General features: G+C 42.2%; 1 protein-coding gene across 1 annotated transcript in view; it reads right to left on the bottom strand.

The window, feature by feature from the left end:
- LOC120990939 (protein unc-13 homolog A-like) overlaps positions 1-25,681 on the bottom strand; it is a 2,175,961-nt gene that overhangs the window by 997,286 nt on the left and 1,152,994 nt on the right. The window contains exons 25-26 of the mRNA XM_040419831.1: positions 19,736-19,870; positions 19,365-19,498 (exon numbers count right to left, since the gene is read on the bottom strand). Of these exons, the coding sequence (XP_040275765.1) occupies positions 19,365-19,498; positions 19,736-19,870 (269 nt within the window). The remainder of the gene's footprint in view (positions 1-19,364; positions 19,499-19,735; positions 19,871-25,681) is intronic.

Below are 25,681 nucleotides of genomic sequence, written 5' to 3'. Positions count from 1 at the left end.
ACGGTTTAGTGGGCTGACGGAAGCCCTTTAAGAACATTTAAAATTAGGAATCCGAAGTCGGATTTGGTACTGGCTGGTACCACGATACCAAACCCGACTTTGGATTGCTAATTTTAAATGTTTTTAAAAATGCAGAAATAAATACTGCATTCATTCACCAAAGTCTTAGACGACTTTGGGTGAAACAAATTTTGCCTAAACATTGGCTATACTTTTTAATGCTGTACGGAGACAGGTCTCCAGACAGTATTAAAACCAAAGCGTTTGAACCTATTGACTTTGGATCTATGATATGAAGCTTGATTCACTCAAGCTTACCCAGGACTGTGACGAGGGGACATCCTCTACATATAGAGGAAAGAAAGTTTCTACACAAACATAGAAGAGGATTCTTTATGGTAAGACTATGGTCTCTCTGCCTGATGAGGTGGTTTGTGATGATGCATTCACTAAAAGAGTTCAAGAGGCCCCTGGATGTATTTCTGGAGTGTAATAATATGACAGGTCATAGTTAATAGATTTTTGGAGAAGGGTAGTTGATCCAGGGAGATGGAATCAGGAAGGATTTTTTTCCCCTGAGGAAAATTGGTTTCTACCTCACTAGAAAGCTTATTCACCTCAATTTGAGAATCAAGGCCTAATAGAATTGTCTATGTAATAAACAAGGTGGGCACCCCAATAACAAAAGAACAAGACAGGTTATTCACTCCAATTTTAGAATCAAGGCCTAATAGAATTGTTTATCTAATAAACAAGGAGTACACTTTTCAATTAGATAGCTCTGTGCCCTACACAGGGATTGATGCAAACTGTGCTGTCTCCTATGGATCACTTCAGCTTCAGATTACAGTCCCTACACTGTCACTGCAGTCTACCTATGCTCTCCCTACAGTGTGTAATACTCTCCCTATCCAATATTCTACATTTAAAATCTTTTAGCAACACTTTCCCTAGCGCTTGTCACGTCTCTCCCTATGCTCAGGTCACAGTAAAAAAAGATGAGATTGCGCAGGGTGTGGCTTTTAAAGGGCTTTGATATCACAGAGGCTGGCTAGCTGCTGATTGGCTTTCTGCATGGTATTATGGGTGATCTTGCGTTCCCAGGCTTCTTAACTTCACTTTGTAACTCATGTAGCTGCAATTTTAGTAAAAAAAAAAAAAAAAAAAAATAACAGTCGTTGCCACGAAGTGCAAGGAAATTTAGATTAATTGGGAATCAAATTTTTCCGAAAGTTCGGATTGAATTCCACTTTGGATGCTTAGATTTACTCAACACTAGTTATCGTAATGATTTGTGACTGTGCATATTGTTTTTGCTTTTTATGATTTATTTGAGCACTAGTACATTTTTATTAATTGATATGAATGTTTCAATTTAATTGTTATTTTGTGATATATAACAGTTGGCACTTGAGCATATTCGTTGATGTATCTTCACTTATAATTATTTTCAGTGCAGGCTGATTATGTATCCATTATTTGGAATTATTCACTCTCATTATGCATATTTTTTTATTAGATTTGTCTTTTATTCAGCATTCGTAGATTGGTTGTAAGAGTTTTATTATTTTCTGCTTCTAAAACACACTATGGAACACATTAGAGGTGTTTGTCACTGCTTCTTGTCTTTGGAATGTGTAATGGAACACATTTCCAGTCATGTGCAACTTCAGATATGCGTTGTCCACGTCTTGGAACGCTGGAATTTCTATGTTTTTACAATGTCTGTGAGCTCCTACTGTCATTCCACGCCTACCTCACAGGTGATTCATGTCTTAATTTATTATTTGATGTATATATACTGTATATGTCTCAAACCACAGTTTTTAGTTGGAGACTCCTAAGGAAGCTGGTTTATCAGTGATAGGCATGAGGCAGGTTATGGCTTGGACATTGCATGCTTCACTATGGATATTGCTGTTTTCTGCTTTACATTGAATGTCATGTATTATATTTTTGGTGCTACAAGCTGTGTGTGTCTGGGTACTCATGACTTGCCTTATTTTGAATTAGTTTGCACACTTTTATATAGGGATGTATATTTGTCCCACATAAGGTTTCTATTGCATATAGTATTTTAACTTTGTAGTATTTAATAAATATTGTTATATTCTTGGTCTTTGCTATGTAATATCGCTAGGATATATCATCATTTTATAACTTTTGGGAGTCCAACCTCTGTGACTTCCACCAATCCTGAGACTGAATGGGCAGTAGCACTGATTTAGCACTGCATCACCTTCACTGTTTTTCCCTGCACTGTAGTGCTCTGACCACATTCTTCTCCAGCATGGCCCCATTAAACTGCTGAGAGTTCTATGAAAGACAGTGCTAAATCCTAGCTAAATGCTATCGCTTTATAAAATGAAAATAACCCTGTAAGCCAAGACATATTTCTAACTAGATATATGCGAGACATACAGTACAGACCAAAAGTTTGGACACACCTTCTCATTCAAAGAGTTTTCTTTATTTTCATGACTATGAAGGCATCAAAACTATGAATTAACACATGTGGAATTATATACATAACAAACAAGTGTGAAACAACTGAAAATATGGCATATTCTAGGTTCTTCAAAGTAGCCACCTTTTGTTTGGATTACTGCTTTGCACACTCTTGGCATTCTCTTGATGTGCTTCAAGAGGTAGTCCCCTGAAATGGTCTTCCAACAGTCTTGAAGGAGTTCCCAGAGATGCTTAGCACTTGTTGGCCCTTTTGCCTTCACTCTGCGGTCCAGCTCACCCCAAACCATCTCGATTGGGTTCAGGTCCGGTGACTGTGGAGGCCAGGTCATCTGGCGCAGAACCCTATCACTCTCCTTCATGGTCAAATAGCCCTTACTTTCAAAGTTTTCCCAATTTTTCGGCTGACTCTCTGACCTTCATTTCTTAAAGTAATGATGGCCACTCGTTTTTCTTTACTTAGCTGCTTTTTTGTTGCCATAATACAAATTCTAACAGTCTATTCAGTAGGACTATCAGCTGTGTATCCACCTGACTTCTCCTCAACGCAACTGATGGTCACAACCCCATTTATAAGGCAAGAAATCCCACTTATTAAACCTGACACGGCACTTCTGTGAAGTGAAAACCATTTTAGGGGACTACCTCTTGAAGCTCATCAAGAGAATGCCAAGAGTGTGCAAAGCAGTAATCCAAGCAAAAGGTGGCTACTTTGAAGAACCTACAGTCGTGGCCAAAAGTTTGGAGAATTAGATAAAGATTAAAAATTGGTAAAAGTTGCTGCTTAAGTTTTTACAACAGCAATTTGCATATACTCCAGAATGTTATGAAGAGTGATCAGATGAATTGCATAGTCCTTCTTTGCCATGAAAATTAACTTAATCCCAAAAAACCTTTCCACTGCATTTCATTGCTGTCATTAAAGGACCTGCTGAGATCATTTCAGTAATCGTCTTGTTAACTCAGGTGAGAATGTTGACGAGCACAAGGCTGGAGATCATTATGTCAGGCCGATTGGGTTAAAATGGCAGACTTGACATGTTAAAAGGAGGGTGATGCTTGAAATCATTGTTCATCCATTGTTAACCATGGTGACCTGCAAAGAAACGCGTGCAGCCATCATTGCGTTGCATAAAAATGGCTTCACAGGCAAGGATATTGTGGCTACTAAGATTGCACCTCAATCAACAATTTATAGGATCATCAAGAACTTCAAGGAAAGAGGTTCAATTCTTGTTAAGAAGGCTTCAGGGCGTCCAAGAAAGTCCAGCAAGCGCCAGGATTGTCTCCTAAAGAGGATTCAGCTGCGGGATCGGAGTGCCACCAGTGCAGAGCTTGCTCAGGAATGGCAGCAGGCAGGTGTGAGCGCATCTGCACGCACAGTGAGGCGAAGACTTTTGGAAGATGGCCTGGTGTTAAGAAGGGCAGCAAAGAAGCCACTTCTCTCCCAAAAAAACATCAGGGACAGATTGATCTTCTGCAGAAAGTATGGTGAATGGACTGCTGAGGACTGGGGCAAAGTCATATTCTCCAATGAAGCCTCTTTCCGATTGTTTGGGGCATCTGGAAAAAGGCTTGTCCGGAGAAGAAAAGGTGAGCGCTACCATCAGTCCTGTGTCATGCCAACAGTAAAGCATCCTGAGACTATTCATGTGTGGGGTTGCTTCTCATCCAAGGGAGTGGGCTCACTCACAATTTTGCCCAAAAACACAGCCATGAATAAAGAATGGTACCAAAACAACCTCCAACAGCAACTTCTTCCAACAATCCAACAACAGTTTGGTGAAGAACAATGCATTTTCCAGCACGATTGAGCACCGTGCCATAAGGCAAAAGTGATAACTAAGTGGCTCGGGGACCAAAACGTTGACATTTTGGGTCCATGGCCTGGAAACTCCCCAGATCTTAATCCCATTGAGAACTTGTGGTCAATCCTCAAGAGGCGTGTGGACAAACAAAAACTCACTAATTCTGACAAACTCCAAGAAGTGATTATGAAAGAATGGGTTGCTATCAGTCAGGAATTGGCCCAGAAGTTGATTGAGAGCATGCCCAGTCGAATTGCAGAGGTCCTGAAAAAGAAGGGCCAACACTGCAAATACTGACTCTTTGCATAAATGTCATGTAATTGTCGCTAAAAGCCTTTGAAAACGTATGAAGTGCGTGTAATTATATTTCACTACATCACAGAAACAACTGAAACAAAGATCTAAAAGCAGTTTAGCAGCAAACTTTGTGAAAACTAATATTTGTGTCATTCTAAAAACTTTTGGCCACGACTGTAGAATATGACATATTTTCAGTTGTTTCACATTCGTTTGTTATGTATATAATTCCACATGTGTTAATTCATAGTTTTGATGCCTTCAGTGTGAATCTACAATTTTCATAGTCATGAAAATAAAGAAAACTCTTTGAATGAGAAGGTGTGTCCAAACTTTTGGTCTGTACTGTATATCTAGCATATTTTGCCAAAATGTGGGTAAATGATGAAAAAAATGTCATGTAAATACGACTGCCAAACAATTTTCTGTTTTTGCATTTTCATGTTTTACTCCCTCCCTCCCCAAAGGCATAACCTTTTTATTTTTCCATTCACATAGCCATATGAGGGCTTGTTTTTTGCAGGACCAGTTGTACTTTCTAGTGCCACTATTAATATTAAATATGATGTTAGTGGAAAGCTGGAAAATAATTCCAAATGGCTTGGGATTGGAAAAAAAATAGGCAATTCTGTCAGTTTTATGGGTGTTTGTTTTTACGGGTTCTATTATGCACTAAAACTGACCTGTTCCCTTCATTCTCTGGGTCAGTATGATAACAACAATACCACATTTATATAGCTTTTCTTGTAGTTTTTATACCGGAAAATGAAAGCTTTTCATCACCATATTCTGACTCCCATAACTTTTTGTATAGTTACATCTACAAAATTGTGTGGGGGCTCATTTTTTGCAGGACGATCAGATATCATTTTTGGGCGTGTTTTTTTTTTTTGTTTATTTTCATTTTGGGGAAATAGGTTGATTAGAATTTTTATATTTTTGATTTTATTTTTTTACTTTTCTTAGCTCCCCAAGTAAGCCCTAACATGCAGTCATTGCAAATGATTGCAATTTGTATAAAGTAATGAAATTTTATCCAGTACAGATTACAAAGATCTGTCTTAGGGATACAATCTCTAATCCCTTTAGCAAATAGTCTTTTTACTTCAGTAAAGAGACTATTTATTGCAAGTAACGGCCTGGTTATTGACTCCACCATCGGCCGACTCTTGCATCTGCACTGCTGCCTTGCATTCTGATAAAAACCTAGCATTAAGGGTACCCTAAATACTACCAGACAGGAGACCCCAACTCCAGGAAGTGCCCTGGGGAAAGAAAGGGTGCGCTCTCCGGTCACTTATCGTTTCTAGGGATTGCCAGGGGTGGAGTTGCCACTGTGAACTGTGAATACTATGACCACCCTCAGAGTCATAACACTCCCATCCTCCACCACACCCTACCCCATGGGACACTGTGAATTCAGTGATCATCATATATCAGATAAATATATACAGAGCAGTATCTACAGTATCTCACAAAAGTGAGTACACCCCTCAAATTTTTGTAAACATTATATATTTTCATGGGACAACACTGAAGATATAACACTTTGATATAATGTAAAGTAGTCAGTGTACAGCTTGTATAACAGTGTAAATTTGGTGTGCCCTCAAAATAACTTAACATACAGCCATTAAAGGGTTTCTGTCACCCCACAAAACTCATTTTTTTTTTTTTGGATAGTTAGATTCCTCATAGTCCGATATAGGAGAATATAATAGTCTTACTTTCATGCGGCCGATTCTTTATAAAACGAAGTTTTATAATATGTAAATGAGGGCTCTACCAGCAAGTAGGGCGTCTACTTGCTGGTAGCCGCAGCAGAAAACCGCCCCCTCGCCGTGTTGATTGACAGGGCCAGCCGTGATCTCCTCCTCCGGCCAGCCCTGTCAGTAATTCAAAAATCGCGCGCCTCTGGTCATTCGGCGCAGGCGCTCTGAGATGAGGAGGCTCGTCTCCTCAGCACTCCCTCAGTGCGCCTGCGCCGATGACATCACCGAAAGAGAAGACGTCATCGGCGCAGGCGCACTGAGGGAGTGCTGAGGAGACGAGCCTCCTCATCTCAGAGCGCCTGCGCCGAATGACCAGAGGCGCGCGATTTTTGAATTACTGACAGGGCGGTTTTCTGCTGCGGCTACCAGCAAGTAGACGCCCTACTTGCTGGTAGAGCCCTCATTTACATATTATAAAACTTCGTTTTATAAAGAATCGGCCGCATGAAAGTAAGTAAGACTATTATATTCTCCTATATCGCGCTATGAGGAATCTAACTATCCAAAAAAAAAAATATGAGTTTTGTGGGGTGACAGAAACCCTTAAATGTTTAAACCACTGGCAACAATAGTGATTACACCCCTAAGTGAAAATGGCCAAATTGTGCCCAAAGTGTCAATATTTTGTGTGGCCACCGTTATTTTCCAGTACTGCCTTAACTCTCTTGGGCATGGAGTTCACTAGAGCTTCACATGTTGCCACTGGAATCTTCTTCCACTTCTCCATGATGACATCACTGAGCTGGTGGATGTTAGAGACCTTGTACTCCTCCACCTTCCATTTGAGGATGCCCCACAGATGCTCAATAGGGTTTAGGTCTGGAGACATGCTTGGCCAGTCCAACACCTTTACCCTCAGTTTCTTTAGCAAGGCAGTAATCGTCTTGGAGGTGTGTTTGGGGTCGTTATGTTGGAATACTGCCCTGCGGCCTAGTTTCCGAAGGGAGGGAATCATGCTCTGCTTCAGTATGTCACAGTACATGTTAGCATTCATGGTTCCCTCAACGAACTGTAGCTCCCCACAGCCGGCAGCACTCATGCAGCCCCAAACCATGACACTCCCACCACCATGCTTGACTGTTGTCTTTGTACTCCTCACCTGGCTGCCGCCACACACGCATGACACCATTTGAACCAAATAAGTGTATCTTGGTCTCATCAGACCACAGGACCTGGTTCGAGTAATTCATGTGCGGTTGTTTTATAATTGCTAGGGGGAATTATGCGTGAGGTCACGGTGTGAACTATAGGTGGGCCGAGGTAAATACAGTTCTGGTTACTCGCGCTTATGTCGTCCCTGGGCAGGCTCGCATAAGTTAAAAGGAGAATGGCACAATGATTCTCTGGGGCACACTTGGATTTAAGGGTCACTGACCAGATGGTGGTTTGAGGTGCCCTTGGTTGTTTGTATTAATGTGCCAGTGGCCTTTCTCTTCCTCTTTTCTTTCCCTTTTTTTCCCCCTTTCTTTTTCCTTCCCCTTCCCTCCTTCCTTCCTTCCTTCCTTTTCTCCCCTTCTTTCTTCCCCCTAGCAATTATACAACATCCTTAATAATTAATCTAGTATTTACAATCAAAACATCCGTAGACAGAATTAAAAATTCCTAGGTTAATTAATAGATCTTGCTAAGTTCCTACCGAGGGCTTTCGCTCCTCTCAGTCCATAAATACCATTATTATAGTTGCAATTAATCAAAACTACAATAAATAAGGGAAACATGCAATTTTCATATAGAGAGAAGTAAAAAATAAAAAAAATAAAAAAAAGAAGTCCAGAATCTCACAACTCTCTAGTCTTCTCGTAAAAAGAAGGGATGGGGAGAGAAGGCTTTAAGATCTAGAAATGTCTAGACAGTGAGCAGGGAAAAAATAATCCAAAAATAAATACCACGATCTCCCCGATGTTCAAGAGGGCAGAAAGAGCAAAACAACAACTACTGATAAAGACAAGTGGACAGATTAGTCCACTTAGAAAGAAGAAAGAGGATATATCCCAAATTCAGGAAAGGGACCCTGGCTTGACAGAGAGAGTGATGATGATACCACCTGATGGTGGTTAAATCCAACCTGGTGAGAGAGGTACAGAATACTTTAAGGAGGGTGAAAGAGGTGTTTTAACTCATGGGGAGCAGGCACGAGTCTGCTGGAAATATTCCAAGAAATAAAAAAATGCAATTTGGCGATACAGGACCTCTCTCTCCAGACTGGAAACATTAGGGAAACGGTGGGGCTTCTCAGGATGGATTTACAAAAATATAAACATAGATTACTAGAAGTAGAGAAGAGAACATCTGATTCAGAGGACCTGTTGCAGACAATAGTTAAAGAGAAATGTACTTTAAAGGAGGAAAACACAGTACTATTCCAAATAAGCTATTGGACTTAGAGAATAGGTCTAGGAGGTCCAACCTGAGATGCCTGGGGTTCCCAGAGGGAGTGGAGGGACAGGATCATTGTGGTTTTATACAAGCCTGGTTAAGGGAACAACTGGGTCAGGATATCTCAGAATATAAAAACTTTATAGAGCAAGCTCATAGGCTCCTGGTTAGGTTGCCCCCTCCTGGTACAAGACCGTGCCCAATAATAAGTAATTTTCTGCCGGTAAGAGAAAAGGAAGAAGTGTTACGAAGGTCAAGAAATAAAGGGAAGCTGTAATACGGGGGTGCAATAATAATGCTTTTTTCTGATTATGCAAAAGAAACAATAAGAGAAAGAAGTTCCTTTATTGATGTTAAAAACAAATTGCGTATAAATAATGTAAAGTACTCAATGATATTTCCAGCTAAACTCAGGGTCGAATGGGAGAAATTTTTTATTTTTTTTGATACAGGCAGCGAAAGAATGGTTGAAGGAAAAGATAAAAAGTTAAGGAAAACATACGAGAGGGAGTAATGCAAGAGAGAGGGCTAGGTTCAGATGGTAACCTGGGCCATTCAGGGAGGGTGGGTTAGGGAGGCTTTGGTAACTGCTGTGGCGTTCATTCCTGGGGGCCCATATTTTTACACTTTTAAATAATGGACAGCTAGCAATATATTTTTCTTGAGGAGAGTGCATGAGAGTAATTTCATGGAATATTAGGGGATTGAGTAGGGGAACTAAGAGAGTAGCAGTCTTTGATGAAATCCAAAGGTTTCTCCCCGCCATAGTCTGTTTACAAGAGACACATCTGACAAGTGAGACGATAGTAGGGGTAAATAGGTCATGGATACAGCACGCTTTTCTTTCAGTGTTTTCATCATATGCAAGAGGGGTGAGTATATTAATTGATCAAAATATAGATATTATAATAGTTAATATAGCTATTGAAAGGAAGGACGATATGTTTTTATGGATTGTATCATAGAAGGTAGAGCATGGATTATAGCAAATGTATATATACCGCCTCCCTTTAGACCAGAGGTCTTATTAAAAATAAATAAGTTTGTCCTTAAGGCAGGTGATAAACCATTGTTAGTGATGGGAGATTTTATTAATGTAATGGATCCTCAAATTGACAGATGTAGACAAAATAATCTTTAAGTAATTAATACAGGGTCTAAATTAAAAGATATTACAACAGAATTAGGTTGGCTTGATATCTGGAGGCTAAGAAATCCAAACTTAAAAAGATATTCTTGTTACTCTAAAACTTACGGGAGTTTTTCACAAATAGATATGGTTTTCACGGATAATAAAAGGTGCACAGGATATTGAACAGATTAAGTATCATCCATACTTACGGGGGATATCGGATCATAACACAATTATCATAAATATAAAAAAAAACACAAAAAAAATAAGACACACAAAGATGAAGGTAAATATAGGATGGATTATTATAATGGGCACTCACAATAAGATATTGCAAGAGATTAGGGAATATTTTGAGATTAATGAGGATCCATCTAAAAATTATATGGTATGGGAGGCTGCAAAGGCATATATAAGGGGGATTATCACTAAATATACTGTAATGTATAGGAAAGGAATTAGAAAAAAAATAATGGAATTAGAAAGTGAGGTGGAAGAACTTGAAAAAAAAATATGTTGAAAACCCTATTGTACAGAATTATAAAGTATGGACAGATAAAGCCACCAAATTGGAAAGTGACCTACTGTTAATGGCGGAACAACATAAAGAGAACTATGAAGAGATAACTATATCTGGGCTCATATACCCGGTAAAAAAATTGTCCGCCTTGGCGGCAACTCAGATAAAAAATAATAATTATATACATTGCCTGGTAGACAAATCTGGCCATAAAGTGGTTGAACAATCAGCTAAAATGGAGGTACTTAAGGAATATTTTGAAAATACATATAATAGCAAGATAAATAAGAGCGTGATGGAAATAAAACAGTTCCTTGAGGAAATTAATATTACTAAGCTAACTGAGGTTCAAAGAGAAACCCTAGAGAATCCTTTAGATATTACAGAAGTGGAGGAAATTTTGTCTAAAATATCTAAGAATAGGACTCCGAGAATAGATGGGATCCCGTTTGAAGTTTATGCTCAAAATAAAGAAGTATTAACTTCAAAATTGCTTAAAATGTGGTTATCCTCAAGGGAATCAGGAAAACTTCCAGATTCTGTGAGGGAAGCCCTAATAATACTTATATTAAAACCAGGGAAAGACACAGTATTCCCGGACTCTTATCGTCCTATTTCATTAATAAACATGGACAATAAAATACTGGCAAGGATACTGGCAAAAAGACTAGGGAGAGTGGTTTCTGGGATTATTCATGAGGATCAGTCAGGGTTTATGACAGGAAAAACTACAACCGACAATATAATTAGATACTTTATGAACACCCAGTTGGAACCTTTGAACTGCGGTGAACGTATGATTGTAACCATAGACGCAGCAAAGGCTTTCAACACCATTGAATGGCCTTTCTTATTTGCTACATTGGAGAGAATGGGATTCGGAGATAATTTTATAGCTTGGGTTAAATTATTGTACGTTGAAGTTTCTGCAAGGTGTGGGGGTTAGCTCTTCTCCGGGGGTCATTCTCACAGATACGGCTTCAGGACACCAGGTTTCAGGTCCAAACAGTGCATTTATTGTGCCACACGAGCATAAAACAAAATGACAAAATAATAAACACTCGCCCGTCCAGGCTCTAACTAAACACAAAGTTCCTGACTCACCTAAGTCACAGTTCACACGCTGTGAACCCATGCGGCTTTGTCAGCCAATGTCCTACAGCCTCCTGGCTGTACAGAGCCCAGTACGCCCACTGTCTCCAGTTCAGTGTTTCTTGTGGCAGATTGGGCCTTAGTAGTCCGCCTGACTATAGCCCTGGGACCTTCCCAGGCATCGCTTGACAGCCTTCTCATCCTTCTCGGACATGGCACCATACACTTGCCCTCTTACCTCCCCCCCCTCTTTCTCATCAAGGCAGGAGGCATCGGGGTCTTCAGCATACTCCTCATCTTCAGTTGTTTTCTCCAGAGGCTCACCCAGGACACTGGTCTCCTTTTGGGGAGGAGTCAGGAGAGACAGCCCATCGTAATAGCCCGGATACAAAAACTGATCGTTCACCTCCTTGTACTTCTTCTCCAGCAGGCTGCTGGCTATTTGCAAGGCCTTTGTAGGCAGAGGGGACGTCTTCCAGGCCTGGGCTACACTCTACCATGGGTCTGTGGTCTTCGGCATCCACTGGTTCAGCAGAAGCATCTTCCATCTTCTCTGCCACAGCCAGCACCGCAGTGCCACCATCTCCAGACCCATTCTTAAAAGGCTCTAACTTAGACTTCTCCAACTCATAGATGTTCTTCCCGACGTCATCCTTTGAGCTCACGAGATCATCTATCTCTGCCCTGAGTTGCTTGTTCAGCCTCTCAAATTCAGCATGCTCCTCAAGCGCTTCTTCAAGGGCTCTAGCCAAGGAGAGGGCCTTGGTCTCCTTTTCCCAAGCATATCGAGCTGAGAAGTATTTCTCTTCAGCTAGGAGCCAGTCAAACTTCTTCTGTTTCTTCGCTAGATTAGACATAATTTGCTTCTGGTGGTCCAGGTCCACCATCAGATCATCCAATTCTCACCGAAGTTTGTTCTTGGTTTTCTCCACCTTTTCGTATGTCACAAGCTTGTGGGAAGTGCCTCGTGTTTGGGCCTCCGGTTCCAGCTGCTCCTCGCTCGGCTCTGCTGCAGCAGATGTAGGAGCATCACCATTCTCCTTCTGGCTCTCCTCCTTTTCCCTTTCTGAAGCCTTCTTCAGTGGCTCTGTGAAGATAGCAAGTCCCTTCTCTAACGTTTCTAGGAAGCGAGTGGAGAGAAAGATCATCCTCCTGTTTGCAGCTGTACTGCCCTGTCAGGTCACCTACGACTGTCTGGATATGGGCTTCAGACACTAGGCCAACGTAACCCGTCTTAATTCTCATCTCGTCAGATATAACTGTCTGGTCACTACTAGTAACCACCTTAGTTTCACAGGACCTTGACATGGTAGCTTTACTCTCTGAGTTGCTATCGGTCACAGTACATACGTCAACTATACCGCTTATGTCATTATTAATTCTGACCTCTAGGGGCACCGATGAGCTAATCCCCACCTGGGACACTTCCTTAGTAACCAACCAACATTGTGGAGATTGCATATTCACCTCTGGTACATGCGATATAGCCTCTAACCCTATCATATTTTCCTGCACATACAAACACTGAGCTGGAGTTGTGCTTTGCTCCACACTACTTATATGCATTTCTTCAAACCTTTTGATCAAGTCATATAGTGCTTCATGAAAAATAGCAGATGCAGAAAAAAAATTTTCATCATCATTTACATTGTTAGCACCAGGGGGCGCTTCTCCCCTGACCACAACCTGCAACGGAAAAGGTGTTTCACTGTCACCACATATTTCATACAACATCATATTTTCATTTTACATTTCCGCACTCTTGTCATCATCACTTTGCACTTTACCAGCACCATTGTTTTCAATGATCAATATTTTTTTCCCCATGGGAGGTCAAAGTGCAGCTCCCTTAGATCTTCACTTAAAGGGACAGGTACAGGTTCTGCAGGAGTTTCGTCACTATCTGCAGAAGTGTCTACCTTACCCCACAGCAACAAAACGATATCACGGCCCAATAACACATTATGTATTCGTGAAACTGCATCACGAAGTTCACCAGTCCCAGATTGCACTGGAGTCTCACACTCAGGGAGAGCCACCGGACAGTTCATGCTATCCCCATGAAAGTCCCGCACATAGTTCTCAGCCACCCGGCTGGCAGGTACCAGGATCACCTGGCTCTCTGCGTCCAACAACGCCTGGACTGGACTGCCCTTCTCCCCAAGGTCCCACATTTGTCTAGCAGTCTCTAGTCCTGGTGTTTTTACACCGACTGGCTCGGCAGATAGCAACTGCTGCCGGCTCATGGGCTTCTGAGGAATTAGGGCACTGGTGAGCAACATGCCCAACCTCCAGAGCCCTGCTCCCTGTCACTTTAACTGCTGTATAAGAAACAACTGGAACGCTCTTACCCACAGCCGTCACGGGTTTGGTGCTCCCAAGTGCTGTACGCACGTCTCCATAGCAGTCATCTTCCTTCTCCGGGATGTTGGGAACCTCCGGCCCTTGGTTCCTGGTCACCTGAACACACACAGGCTCCTCAGTGCAGTCGTTGCCATCGGAAACACCTCGACTCCAGTCTCCTTCCAGACGGTCACTCCATCCGCACACTTTAGGACTCTGTACCAATTGCAAGGGAATACTGGAACTCCTGAGAGTTGCACCGCTCTGAATCTCACTCTCTTCCCGTCGGTTGCCCTTGGCAACGGCATACATATTTTTCTCCAGCACTCCACTCTCCGGCAAGTTCAGAGCAGCCTCTCCAAGTGCAGCACTCTGCTTTCTCAACAAGCCATTTGTTTCCTGCACCAGCTGCTTCATTACTTTCTCTGTGGCCTCGGTTTTCCGCCAAACCGGGCCACTTCCCCCAGAGGACATCACCTCCGGTATGCAAACTCTCCACCACACCGGACCATCTTTCACCCAGGTCGCCATTTTGACAAAAAAAAAAAAAACTTCCACCAGATAGTCTCTCTCACTGGCTTCTGGCCCTTTAAATCCTGCACAGTTTGCACCACAGAAGGGAGAAGAAGAAAAAAGTCCAGATTTACACCAGCAGTTTTCCAGCAGCTCCTGCTCCTGCAAACTAGCAGGCTTCCAGCCCTTTTACTTGTCAGCAGGGATGCTTGCCCACATCAGACACCAATTGTGGGGGGGTTAGCTCTTCTCCGGGGGTCATTCTCACAGATACGGCTTCAGGTCCAAACAGTGCATTTATTGTGCCACACGAGCAAAAACTAAATGACAAAATAATAAACACTCGCCCGTCCAGGCTCTAACTAAACACAAAGTTCCTGACTCACCTAAGTCACAGTTCACACCCTGTGAACCCATGTGGCTTTGTCAGCCAATGTCCTATAGCCTCCTGGCTGTACAGAGCCCAGTACGCCCACTGTCTCCAGTACAGTGTTTCTTGTGGGGGATTGGGCCTTAGTAGTCTGCCTGACTATAGCCCTGTGACCCTCCCAGGCGTCGCTTCGTCACCCAACTCCAGGCTATCTCCCAGCCTTGTGGTCCCTCAGCCTTACCCAGTTGAGATCACACAGGCAGGGCCTCCAGGCCTCTGTCCACAGGTAACACACTCCCCCCCTTGCTGACACTCTGGGAGGTGCTTTATGCCAGGCTGAGTACCTCCAGCTGGTCTCACCTGTGGTGGAATAGGGGCGTGGACAGCACTATCCACCCCTTTCTTGCCTCTAACCTGCATGAGACCTATCACTGTCTCACAAAGGGTTATAATGAATGGCGAATATTCGGATAAAATATCTATTGGTAGGGGGGTTTGGCAGGGCTACCCCTTATCTCCGTTGCTATTTGCTATAGCTATGGAACCACTAGCTGATAAAATTAGACAAGATAAACATATTATAGGATTTAGATTTGGGGCTTATGAAGAAAAAATGCCTTTGTATGCAGATGATATGCTGTTTGAGGGAACTCATGGTTCACTTATGAAGATATTTCGGGTATTTGAAGATAATAATAAATATTCTGGACTGAAGATAAACTGGTCCAAGTCGGCCTGCATACCGATTGATCCTCTGAATGGTTTCTTACCAGGATTATTAGAAGTTAAAGAGAGTCGAGAATTGGTTAAATATCTAGGTATTCAGATAACAACTAGTCCCGAGGATTATATACTGTTTAATGTGCTCCCTAAATTACAGGAGTTGCGAAAGAAAATAGAAGTTTGGAAAAAAAATACATATTTCGATGGCAGGACGTATCTCACTGGTTAAAATGTCTATATTACCCTCTTTAAATTACTTATTTTGGAATACACCAATAATAATCCCCAGAAGAATCTTTAAAACAATAGCCACTTTAATAACAGACTTGATTTGGCGAGGTAAAAAACCGAGCATAAGAGCACAGATATTATATATCCATGAGAGAAAGGGTGGATTATCAGTTCCAGATTTGCAACTCTATTTTGTTGCTGGACAGATTAGAAATATGCTAATGTGGAGTAAAACAAGCAGGTATAAGAATATGGTGACACAGATTAATAAAAGGTTAGAAAATGTAAAATTTTCCAATTAGTAGAAGCAGATATATTGTCAAATCAACAAACTGATAAAATATCTATATTTAACCTATGGAATAAATCTTGGAACATGATAAAAAAAACTGTGCTCTCAAATGGAAATACATTAAGACACTTTGTTATGGGACAATATTCACTTAAAGGGAACCTGTCACAGGGATTTTGGGTATAGAGCTGAGGACATGGGTTGCTAGATGGCCGCTAGCACATCCGCAATACCCAGTCCCCATAGCTCTGTGTGCTTTTATTGTGTATAAAAAAACTATTTGATACATATGCAAATTAACCTGAGATGAGTGAGAGCTTGAAAATATGACTCTTCTCTGGTCACACAATCAGATATGACTCTTATGTTAATTTGCATATGTATCAAATCGGTTTTTATACACAATAAAAGCACACAGAGCTATGGGGACTGGATATTGCGGATGTGCTAGCGACCATCCTGAAACCCATGTCCTCAGCTCTATACCCAAAATCCTGGTGACAGGTTCCCTTTAAAGGAACTAAAATTAATTGAATAAAAGATCTGGTGGAAATATGGAATATTTAAATTGGGTCAGATATGGAGAGAGGGGGATATTATAACCTATCAAGATCTTAAAAATGAATACAGTATGGGAAATAAAGATCCGACTCTCTTATCTTCAGTTGAAACAAGCTAGGAAAAAGGTACACAAATAACACCCCCCCCTTCCCCACACGACCTTTAGAGGATATTTTTAACCTAGTGCCAGGGAGGAGACGGATTTCCAAAGTATATGGAAGCCTGTTACAGCATAAGACAAATAAAAAAGCTATAACTACCCTGAATTATAGATGGCAAGAGGATTTCAACTTGCAACGGGAAGAATTTTGGGAAATGGTCATACAATCTAAAAATAAGCTTTCAAACAACTTCTATATAGAATTATGCAATTTAATATAATTTACCGATTATATTACTCCCCAAAGTTTTTAATGAAATGTTATAAATCTAAACAATTTGGCTGTAAAAAATGTGGTGAAGTAGGAGCAGATGACATCCATATACTTTGGACATGTTTAAAGATTCAGCAATTCTGGAGGAATGTGAAGGAAAAAATAGAGGAATATCATTTGTTAAAACTTCCTTTCAGTTTTGAGGCATGAATTTTGGGGGTGATGGACAGAATGGTTACCTCCAAAGATCAAGAAGTAGCATCTAAACTGTTATTCTATGCTAAAAAATGTATTGTCGCACATAGGGGAGACGGGGTGGTCCCTACAGTAAAGGAATGGGAGAATCTGACTAGATTTTTGCTTGTTGGAGAAGAATTTCATCTGGTGTCAATTAGGAAGAAGGATATGTTAGATAGAAGGTGGCAGAGATGGCTGGACTAGGAACTGGCGTCGGTGACATATCCGGGGCGGGGATGGCGGTTTGGGGTGGCATTGTGGGGAACGGGCTGGAGAGTATTTTTTTATTTTATTTTTTCCTCCTATCCCCCCCTAGGAGTGTACTAAGCAGCAGGAGGGATGATTGCAATTGTATCACTGTTTATATTGATAAGAAAAGTAGTAAACTGAAATGGAGTTACTGAATATTTGCAAATTATAAGCATTTAAAAATAAAGAAGAAAAAAATGTAAATAAAAAAATGTGCCAGTGGCAAGGTCCGTTGTAATCTTGACTACAGTACCTTTTGTATGGAGGTACAACCATTTACTATAGTGTTAATAGAGGAACTGAGTCTGAGGCAAGCAGGGTGAAACTCCAAATGGCACTTTACTGATGATGACTCTTGATAACAATACATCCATTGGCAATAAACAGTCTCTTGATACAATCCGGCATTAAGCACCTTCTCCCACGCATATGGGGAAAGGGAAATGCAAATCCTCAATGAAGTACAGGCTCTTGTAATACATGAGAAAGCTACTGCTCAGACTAGACTGGTAATAATGAAAGTCTTACACTGGTAACAACTCCGGCCTGATCCTAATCCTTGATTAAAAAGGTGTTTTTCTGAATCCTGAAACTTCTATTCCAATGTTGTTCTGACAGTTGGCCTGACTGTCCTCGGGATTTAAACTGGAGATGTAGATGCTTCAAGCTATCTCCTACACCTAGTACAAAGGTGCCTAATAAGTCCCCAGGTAATGACTATCTTGCTAATCCTTTGTCTTGCATAAACGTGGTAATTCCTTATATACTCGGCTGCATACAGTTTAGACATTGGTCACCCTGGAAGAGCGATCTATAGTAGTGGATTGCTCACCTCTAGGAAGAATACTTGCAGGCCTTAACCCTGGGCTATGGAACCGACAGGGACAGAGTAGAGAGGCTAGGGAGGGGCCTCCCTTCAGATATTCAGCTACATCGCTGTTGCTTTCTTGAAGGCTCATGAGAGAACTGCATTCAACTGAACTCCCACTTAGATTTACCTGAGCTCATCTTGACTGGTTTGAATTTACCTCAACCAGGAACTGAACTGAACTGCACAGAACAGCACACAACTGCACAGCCTAACTTAGGTCCGAGCTAAGCTATATATACACACACTGACACTGCTCCATCTAGTGGAGAAACAAGTGTAGTGCACCCTGACTAGGCCTGTATAAAGGATATTTGCATGTAAAATCACATTGACTTGGAGAATATGACAGGAGATAAAATACAAAATACAGGCATATCACATGACATTAACACATAATAAAGATACGTTTACGGGGCCCACGGTTACTTGAGTGGGACACTGCACATGCCCTTAGTCTACTTGTCTTCAGCAAACTGTTTGCGGACTGAACACTGACAGGCTGACCCCCATCCCTTTAACCTCTGCAGCAATGCTGGCAGCATTCATACGTCTATTTTGAAAGACAACCTCTGGATATGACGCTGAGCACATGCACTCAACTTCTTTGGTCGACCATGGCGAGGCCTGTTCTGAGTTGATCCTGTCTTGTTAAACCGCTGTATGGTCTTGGCCACCATGCTGCAACTTAGTTTCAGGGTGTTGGCAACCTTCTTTTAGCCTAATTCATCTTTATGTAGAGCAACAATTCTTTTTTTAGATCCTAAGAGAGTTCTTTGCCATGAGGTGCCAATGTTGAACTTCCAGTAACCAGTATGAGAGAGTGTGAGAGCGATAACACCAAATTTAACACACCTGCTTCCCATTCACACAATTGGGCATAATTTGGCTGTTTTCACTTAGGGGTGTACTCACTGTTTCCAGTAGTTTAGACATTAATGGCTGTGTGATGAGGGCACACCAAATTTACACTATTATACAAGCTGTACACTGACTACTTCACACTGTATCAAAGTGTCATATATTCAGTGTTGTCCCATGAAAATATATAATAAAATATTTACAAAAATGTGAGGGGTGTACTTAATATTGTGCAATTCTGTATACATGTTTTGATTTCTGGTGAGAAGTAACACTCACTGGTTTAGACATGGAGTGTATGAATTTTTATCCTCTTCTATTATGGACACTATCAAAGTGATTAGTTTTGACCAGAAATCCAGATTCTTGATACTTGGTCCCTGCTCCTCAGGTGGTACGTCCCCTTTTTTAGCCTGTGAAAGATAAAAAGTTGAGAATAGTTATACAATATGCAAAAATTTTGTTTTTTGTTCCTGTATAAATAAAGGTTAAACTTTAACTCCCAATTGGCTCTCAGCACCACTAGCAAATACCCACATTTTGCTAGGAAAAGTCGCAACCACCTCTCCATTGCAGTCTATGCAAAATGGTAATACTCTTTTGATGGCTCATGTCCTGTTATTTGTTAGTATCAATATTTTAGAAATTACCGGGTCACTTTGATATTCTCGACTGTACAGCTCATGGCAATTGTTGAAGATGTATTCATAAGTGGAATTGAGACAGGCCTTCACACAATCCTTCACAACTTGGCTTGCCCTGGGTGGACTCTGCAGCTCTTGCACCTATAAAAATGACCAGAATACACTTAAACAGTTGTTCATAAAATTCAAAAGGAAAAGACTATGTAATACCCTGCACATGACAAATGTGATCACCATCTTTTCTGGCGTTTTCTTGCATGTCTATGTCTTACATATAACTGATGTGTTTTGTGAATTATGCTTGATATATGATTCATCCGGTGGCCATCCTGTTTGCCCATAAGTCATATAGAAAGCCAGCCACCTAGCACCACGATTGAGTGTATAGTGGCCAGAGAAGTAAAATCTCATTTCTCATTTGTGTCATTGGAGACACAGAAGACCATGAGGTACAGTAGCTGCCGATAGGAGGCAGGGACTTTGTAGAAAAAGTATAGCTTCCTCCTTTCCAGCTATACCTCCCTGCAGACACTGAGCTAATCAGTATTAGCTTTAGCTTAGTGTCTGTAGGGAGCAGACCTTCCTACAGCCACAGGCAAGAAGGCCTCCTGCGCCGGGTCTCACACGATCACAAATACCAGCACGGGGACATGGTAACTCAGGTTACTGACTAGAAGAGGTTTGTTGCCTGCATCACAGACGGCGGCAAAGAATGAGTATTTAGTTATTTTCTTTCATATGTGTGTATACTGTACATTGATATGACGGGGAGAAGGGGATTAAGAAGTGTTATATATTTGCACTACGGGGCTTGGCCTAGCCTGCATGGCGGAAGAAAGCACCTGCACAGTGCTCCAGCGGTATCCTGCTATTCACCCAGCAATACCTACTACATCGCACTCCCAACCTGTGCCCCAGAGTGTCTGGACCTGGGGGGGGAAAGTGAGCCAGAATGGACGGGATCAGCGCTGCCTCATAGGGACCAGAGCCCCGGTACAGAGTGCTGTGCCAGAGTGGAGAACAGAGCTGCACTGAGAAATATAATCTCCCGCCTGTCTCCTACATCCAGCGGCACCCCTGAGAACCCTGCCAGTGACCGGTAAAGTGCTCTGAGGAGCGAATAGAACGGATATAGAGGCCGGGGGGAGGGGCACGTGGTGGGAGCCATCTTGGTTGGATGAGAGAGCGAGTGGGCTCTGCTGTTTCTGTGCCGATAGGAGCGGGAAGGCTGCTGTGTCGGGAGCTAGGCGAGACTAATCCATGAGACTTCTCCTCAAGTACTAGAAACCAAGTTACTGCTACTGTGATTTGAAAGGGGCTTATTCTCCTAACTGCAGTGGGAGGTGTACCCTGGCTTGCATACACACTTCTGGCCAACTCTCTCCTGGATGATATCTTAAAATTAGCTAAATGCTCCTGATAAACTTGCCATTATACTTTCTTACCAATCAAGTTCCTTCCCCTTTTTTCTTAACCTGCTGACGCCAGACTATTCTTTTTCTATTGATAACATTCTGGGGACTTTCATATGAAGCTTGATTGCTGTGTTGGAAGTGCTGGCTTTTTTATACTTTACTGTTCCTGTCGCTGTGAGTTTTTTAAAAGGACCGCAAAACTGCCTCACTTGTTGCTCCTCCTGCTGCAAAAACATTTATGGATGGCTTGAGTCAAACAACAGTCAGATCAAGGAGAAGTAGGGTCCCATCCCTTGGAAACCTCAACCGAGGCCTCCCAAATCATGAAGGCGATTGCCACATGCCAAGCGGCGCTTACGGCGAAAATTGATCATCTCCAATCTGATCATAGCTATCTGTGGTAGGATTTTGACAAAATACGTGAAATAACCACTGAGGTGGAACGCAGATTAAATGATGTGAACGATATGACCTGAGCGGGCGATACTAGACAATTACAACAGCAGGTTAAGATGTCAGAGCCGAAGACGCAGAGAACTGTAACAGATGGAACAATATTCGCATCTGAGGTCTCCCAGAGCGAGCCGAAGGTTCTACTCCAGAACTCTTTGCGGAACAACTGATTAGAGATATTCTTCAACCGATTGTCCTATCCAACTGCTTTGTTATCGAAAGGGCGCATAGGGTGCCTTCCAAGCCCCTGCTTGTGGGAACACCTGACAGACCGTTTATTATGATAGTCTTGAATTACAGAGACGCCATACTGCTGGCTACCCGACACAAAGGCAACATCACTTATGAGAATGTTCGGTTATCTTTCTATCCGAACTTCACATCAGAGGTCCAAAAGAGAAGGAGGCAGTTTAAAGAGGTACGGGCACGACTCTGAGAACAGAATATAAAGTATGCAATGTTACATCCCTCTCGACTATGGGTGCAAGATGGCGAAACCGTCCGCTCCTTTGACACTCCGGAGGCAGCAGCAGATTGGATCGAAAGATTCCAGGATGTGAGGTCTCGCTGCTGACACGTTACAGACTTTTTTGAACTCTTGTTTTCCCTTAAGTGCATTTCTTGTTCTCTGTTCCTGTCTACTAACTGAGACAAAATTCATATTTAGGTTGCTGGGTGACAGTGCCCTGAGATGTGCTCACTGTTTGTTGAGAAGTTGATCTCTTTGTTTTTCTAAATACTGTGCCTGTATGGTGTGAATACATGCCTAATTGGCTACGGGTAGTACTATACCCAAATTGTTTTAGTTAAGGCGGTGGTAAGAAGGGCTCAGTTGGCTAAATCAGTTTTGACCCTATATGCGACGTTACTGGCTGAGCAAGATTCTCCGCTTGACAAATCTTTTGTTAAATGGAAGAGTAATATAAGCAATTTGAAGGCCACACATGTGAGGGAACTAAGCCACACATTGAGATCCACGGTTGCTAGTGCCAGAGTTCAACTTATACAGTTGAAATGGATACATAGGGTGTACTACACACACCTGGTAGGTTGTTTAAGATGTGCAAACTGTCTAGTCCTCAATGTACGCACTGTGGGCACGAGAGTGGCTGCTTCTTACATATGGTGTTGCAATGTCCGATTATTCAAAGCTTCTAAAAGGAGATTCATACTCATAAATGTCAAACTTGGTGTCACGGTGCGGGAACGGCCAGGGTGCGCTCGCGGCATCAGCGCGCCCGGCGTCGCACATTCCCGGGGCAACAAGGATGGGGCTGAGCGCCGAGCTGCTCACTCGGTGCTTGGCTGTGTTAGTATTCTGGAGTCATGTGACGCTGGCCACAACACATGACTCCACTAGCGCCCTATTTAAACAGGCAATCTGCTGGCCACAGATTGCTTGTTATTGAGGTCCTTACTGAGTTTTACTTACCTGGTGTCCTGATCTTCTGCTCGTGTTTTGACTTCCCGGATGTCTCATCCCTTGGTCTTGGCGTTTCCTCCTGGTTTTGACTTTGGATCCTTCCTGACGATCCTCTAGTTGCTCCTCTGGTACCGTGCTGCTCTCTTGGTTTTGACTCAGTTTGTTTTACGTCGCTTTGTATGTTTGTCCGTCTTCCCTGCACTTTCCTAAGTTAGGGTTTGCCGACCAGTTGTCCCTTGTCTCTAGGATTTGCGAGGCAAGTAGGCAGGTACAGGGGTGCGGGTTGAGCTCAGTGGTCACTTCTCCACTCCCTGTGTCCGTGACACTTGGGTTTTCATATGTTTGCATATAGGGATGAGCGAATCAACTTCGGATGAAACATCCTGCATGCAGGACTTTAATGGCCTCGTTCACATGGGCAGTATTTGATCAGTATTTGTAAGCCAAAAACAGAAGTGGGTTTAAAATAGAGATAAAATGTAATGGAAATATTTGCATCTCATCTGTGTTTTGAACCCACTCCTGCTTTTGGCTTACAAATTCTAATCAAATACTAATGCAAAATACTGGTCAAATACTCACCATGTGAAAAAAGGCCTTATGCTCAGTTTGCATCTGTTTTGGCCATTTACGTCTGAAATAAAAAAAATTAACAAGAAAATAAGTCCTAATGCAGGATTTTACATGGTCAGTATTTAGTCAGTATTTTGCATCAGTATTTGATCAGTATTTGTAAACCAAAAACAGGAGTAGGTCCGAAACAGAAACATAAAGAAAATATTGGCATCTTTATATGTTTGGAACCCAGTCCTGCTTTTGGCTTACAAATTCTTATCAAATACTGACCAAATACTGACCGTGTGAAAGGCCTTACTGATGCTCAAAATACAGGATATTTTTTCTGTTCTTCTGACGGACAAGAAGAACGGAAAAAAACTGTGATGTCAACACTGACAAACAAGGACAATAGTGGCCCTATAACAGAGTGGGGATGGGAGCCAACAGCAGTGGCAGTAAAAAAGACAATAGTGAACCCATAAGAGAGTGGGGATGGGGTCCAACAGCATTGGCAGCAACAGGGACAAAAGTGGCCCAGTGACTGAGTGGGGAGGTGGGGCAGCAGCAGTGAACGTAACAATAGTCACCCTATGACAGAGTGGGGATGGGGAGCAGCAGAAGTGGCATACAGCTCAAAATAGTGACAGATCACAGTAGTAGTAGAACCTAAAAAACAGCAATGTGATAACAAGGTACAGTGGCATGCATATTCTTTTAAAAATGTAACATGTACATATCAGCAGGCCAAGAAGCCCCATTGAGGAATGGCAGTAGAGTCAGCAGGCTGGTGGCCAGAAGTAACAGCCTATTTTGCAGGATATACCGTGTGGCAGCACACTACAGTATGATCATTAGTGGCAGAATGATTACTTCTGTTGCATCAGGCGCCAGAGTCTGGAAATTCAGGTTGATCCCCGCCAGATTCATCTTTATGAAGTTTAGTCTATCAACATTTTGGAACAAATATTAATAAAGAGGACGTTAAAATGGAGCAAAAATAATAAATATTTTATTAGTGCTAATAATGGAAAGGGGTGAAAACCTGTGTTAAAAATAAACACTAAGACTAAATCGTCTATCCAGATTGATATAACCTCATCATATATTAACAGTGACACTAACTACTATGGTATATAGGAGGACCACTGTAGGTATCATATGCAGATAAACGGACTAATATGTGTAACTAAAACCACCGCACTAGTGATCGGATGTGGTACTCCGAACGGCAGGGTGCTGCCTATAGGATTAATATGTGCTAGTGGAATGGATACTACAAGTGTGGTATATCCTCTGGGATATGTAACTATATCTAATACCCCAGAACAATTAGAGGAGATATCACACGCAGCAAACAAAATGAACTGACCAGTGACAGGCATCTCACTGGGCAGTGACGGTTAGTGAGAGGAGCGGCAGTGCACTATGCCGGCTCTCAAACACTAGCCCCCATGTAGGTGAGTAGACGACGCAGAAAAATGCTGGTGTTGGTGAAGATACACTCCAACAACCAGCAGATCTGCACACACTGAGCTACGGCTCTACGCGTTTCTGTGCAACTAGTTAGTGCACTTCATCAGGAGCCAACGTAACTACTGCACCTTAACTGCCTAAGGCAGATACCATAAACTTGGAATCGGCGTGCTACATAAGGATGTTATTAAGTAGCACCGAATCCTGGTGTGGGAGATGGTGTGCTGCTTTTTACAAACATAGCCTCGGCTCTGTAATGGCCGCGAAGCGGCCAGACAGATGCTGTGATTTAAAGGGCAAACACCACGCCCCCATGAACACACCTCCTGTCGGCAGCCAATCCACCAGATGAATCATTCATACTGGGCTGGTCCACTGACGACAGTGTAGGAATAGGGATGTGTCCCGGAGGTCAGCGCACAAGCGCTGCGTCGTAACAAAATGTATCAGGGAATCATCAGCGGCCTTATATATGAATAGGCAGCAGTCCTGAGAGAGCAAAATAGGAGAACCTAAAACCAAGCAAACAGTAGTGAAACTACAGTGACAAAGACGGTATAGAATTGTTTGCTGTGTGTGATATCTCCTCTAATTGTTCTGGGGTATTAGATATAGTTACATCTCCCAGAG

This window comes from Bufo bufo, chromosome 2 (genome assembly GCF_905171765.1).
Source record: "Bufo bufo chromosome 2, aBufBuf1.1, whole genome shotgun sequence".
In the NCBI taxonomy this organism is placed as follows: Eukaryota; Metazoa; Chordata; class Amphibia; order Anura; family Bufonidae; genus Bufo; species Bufo bufo.
This window is presented reverse-complemented; position numbering and strand designations above follow the sequence as displayed.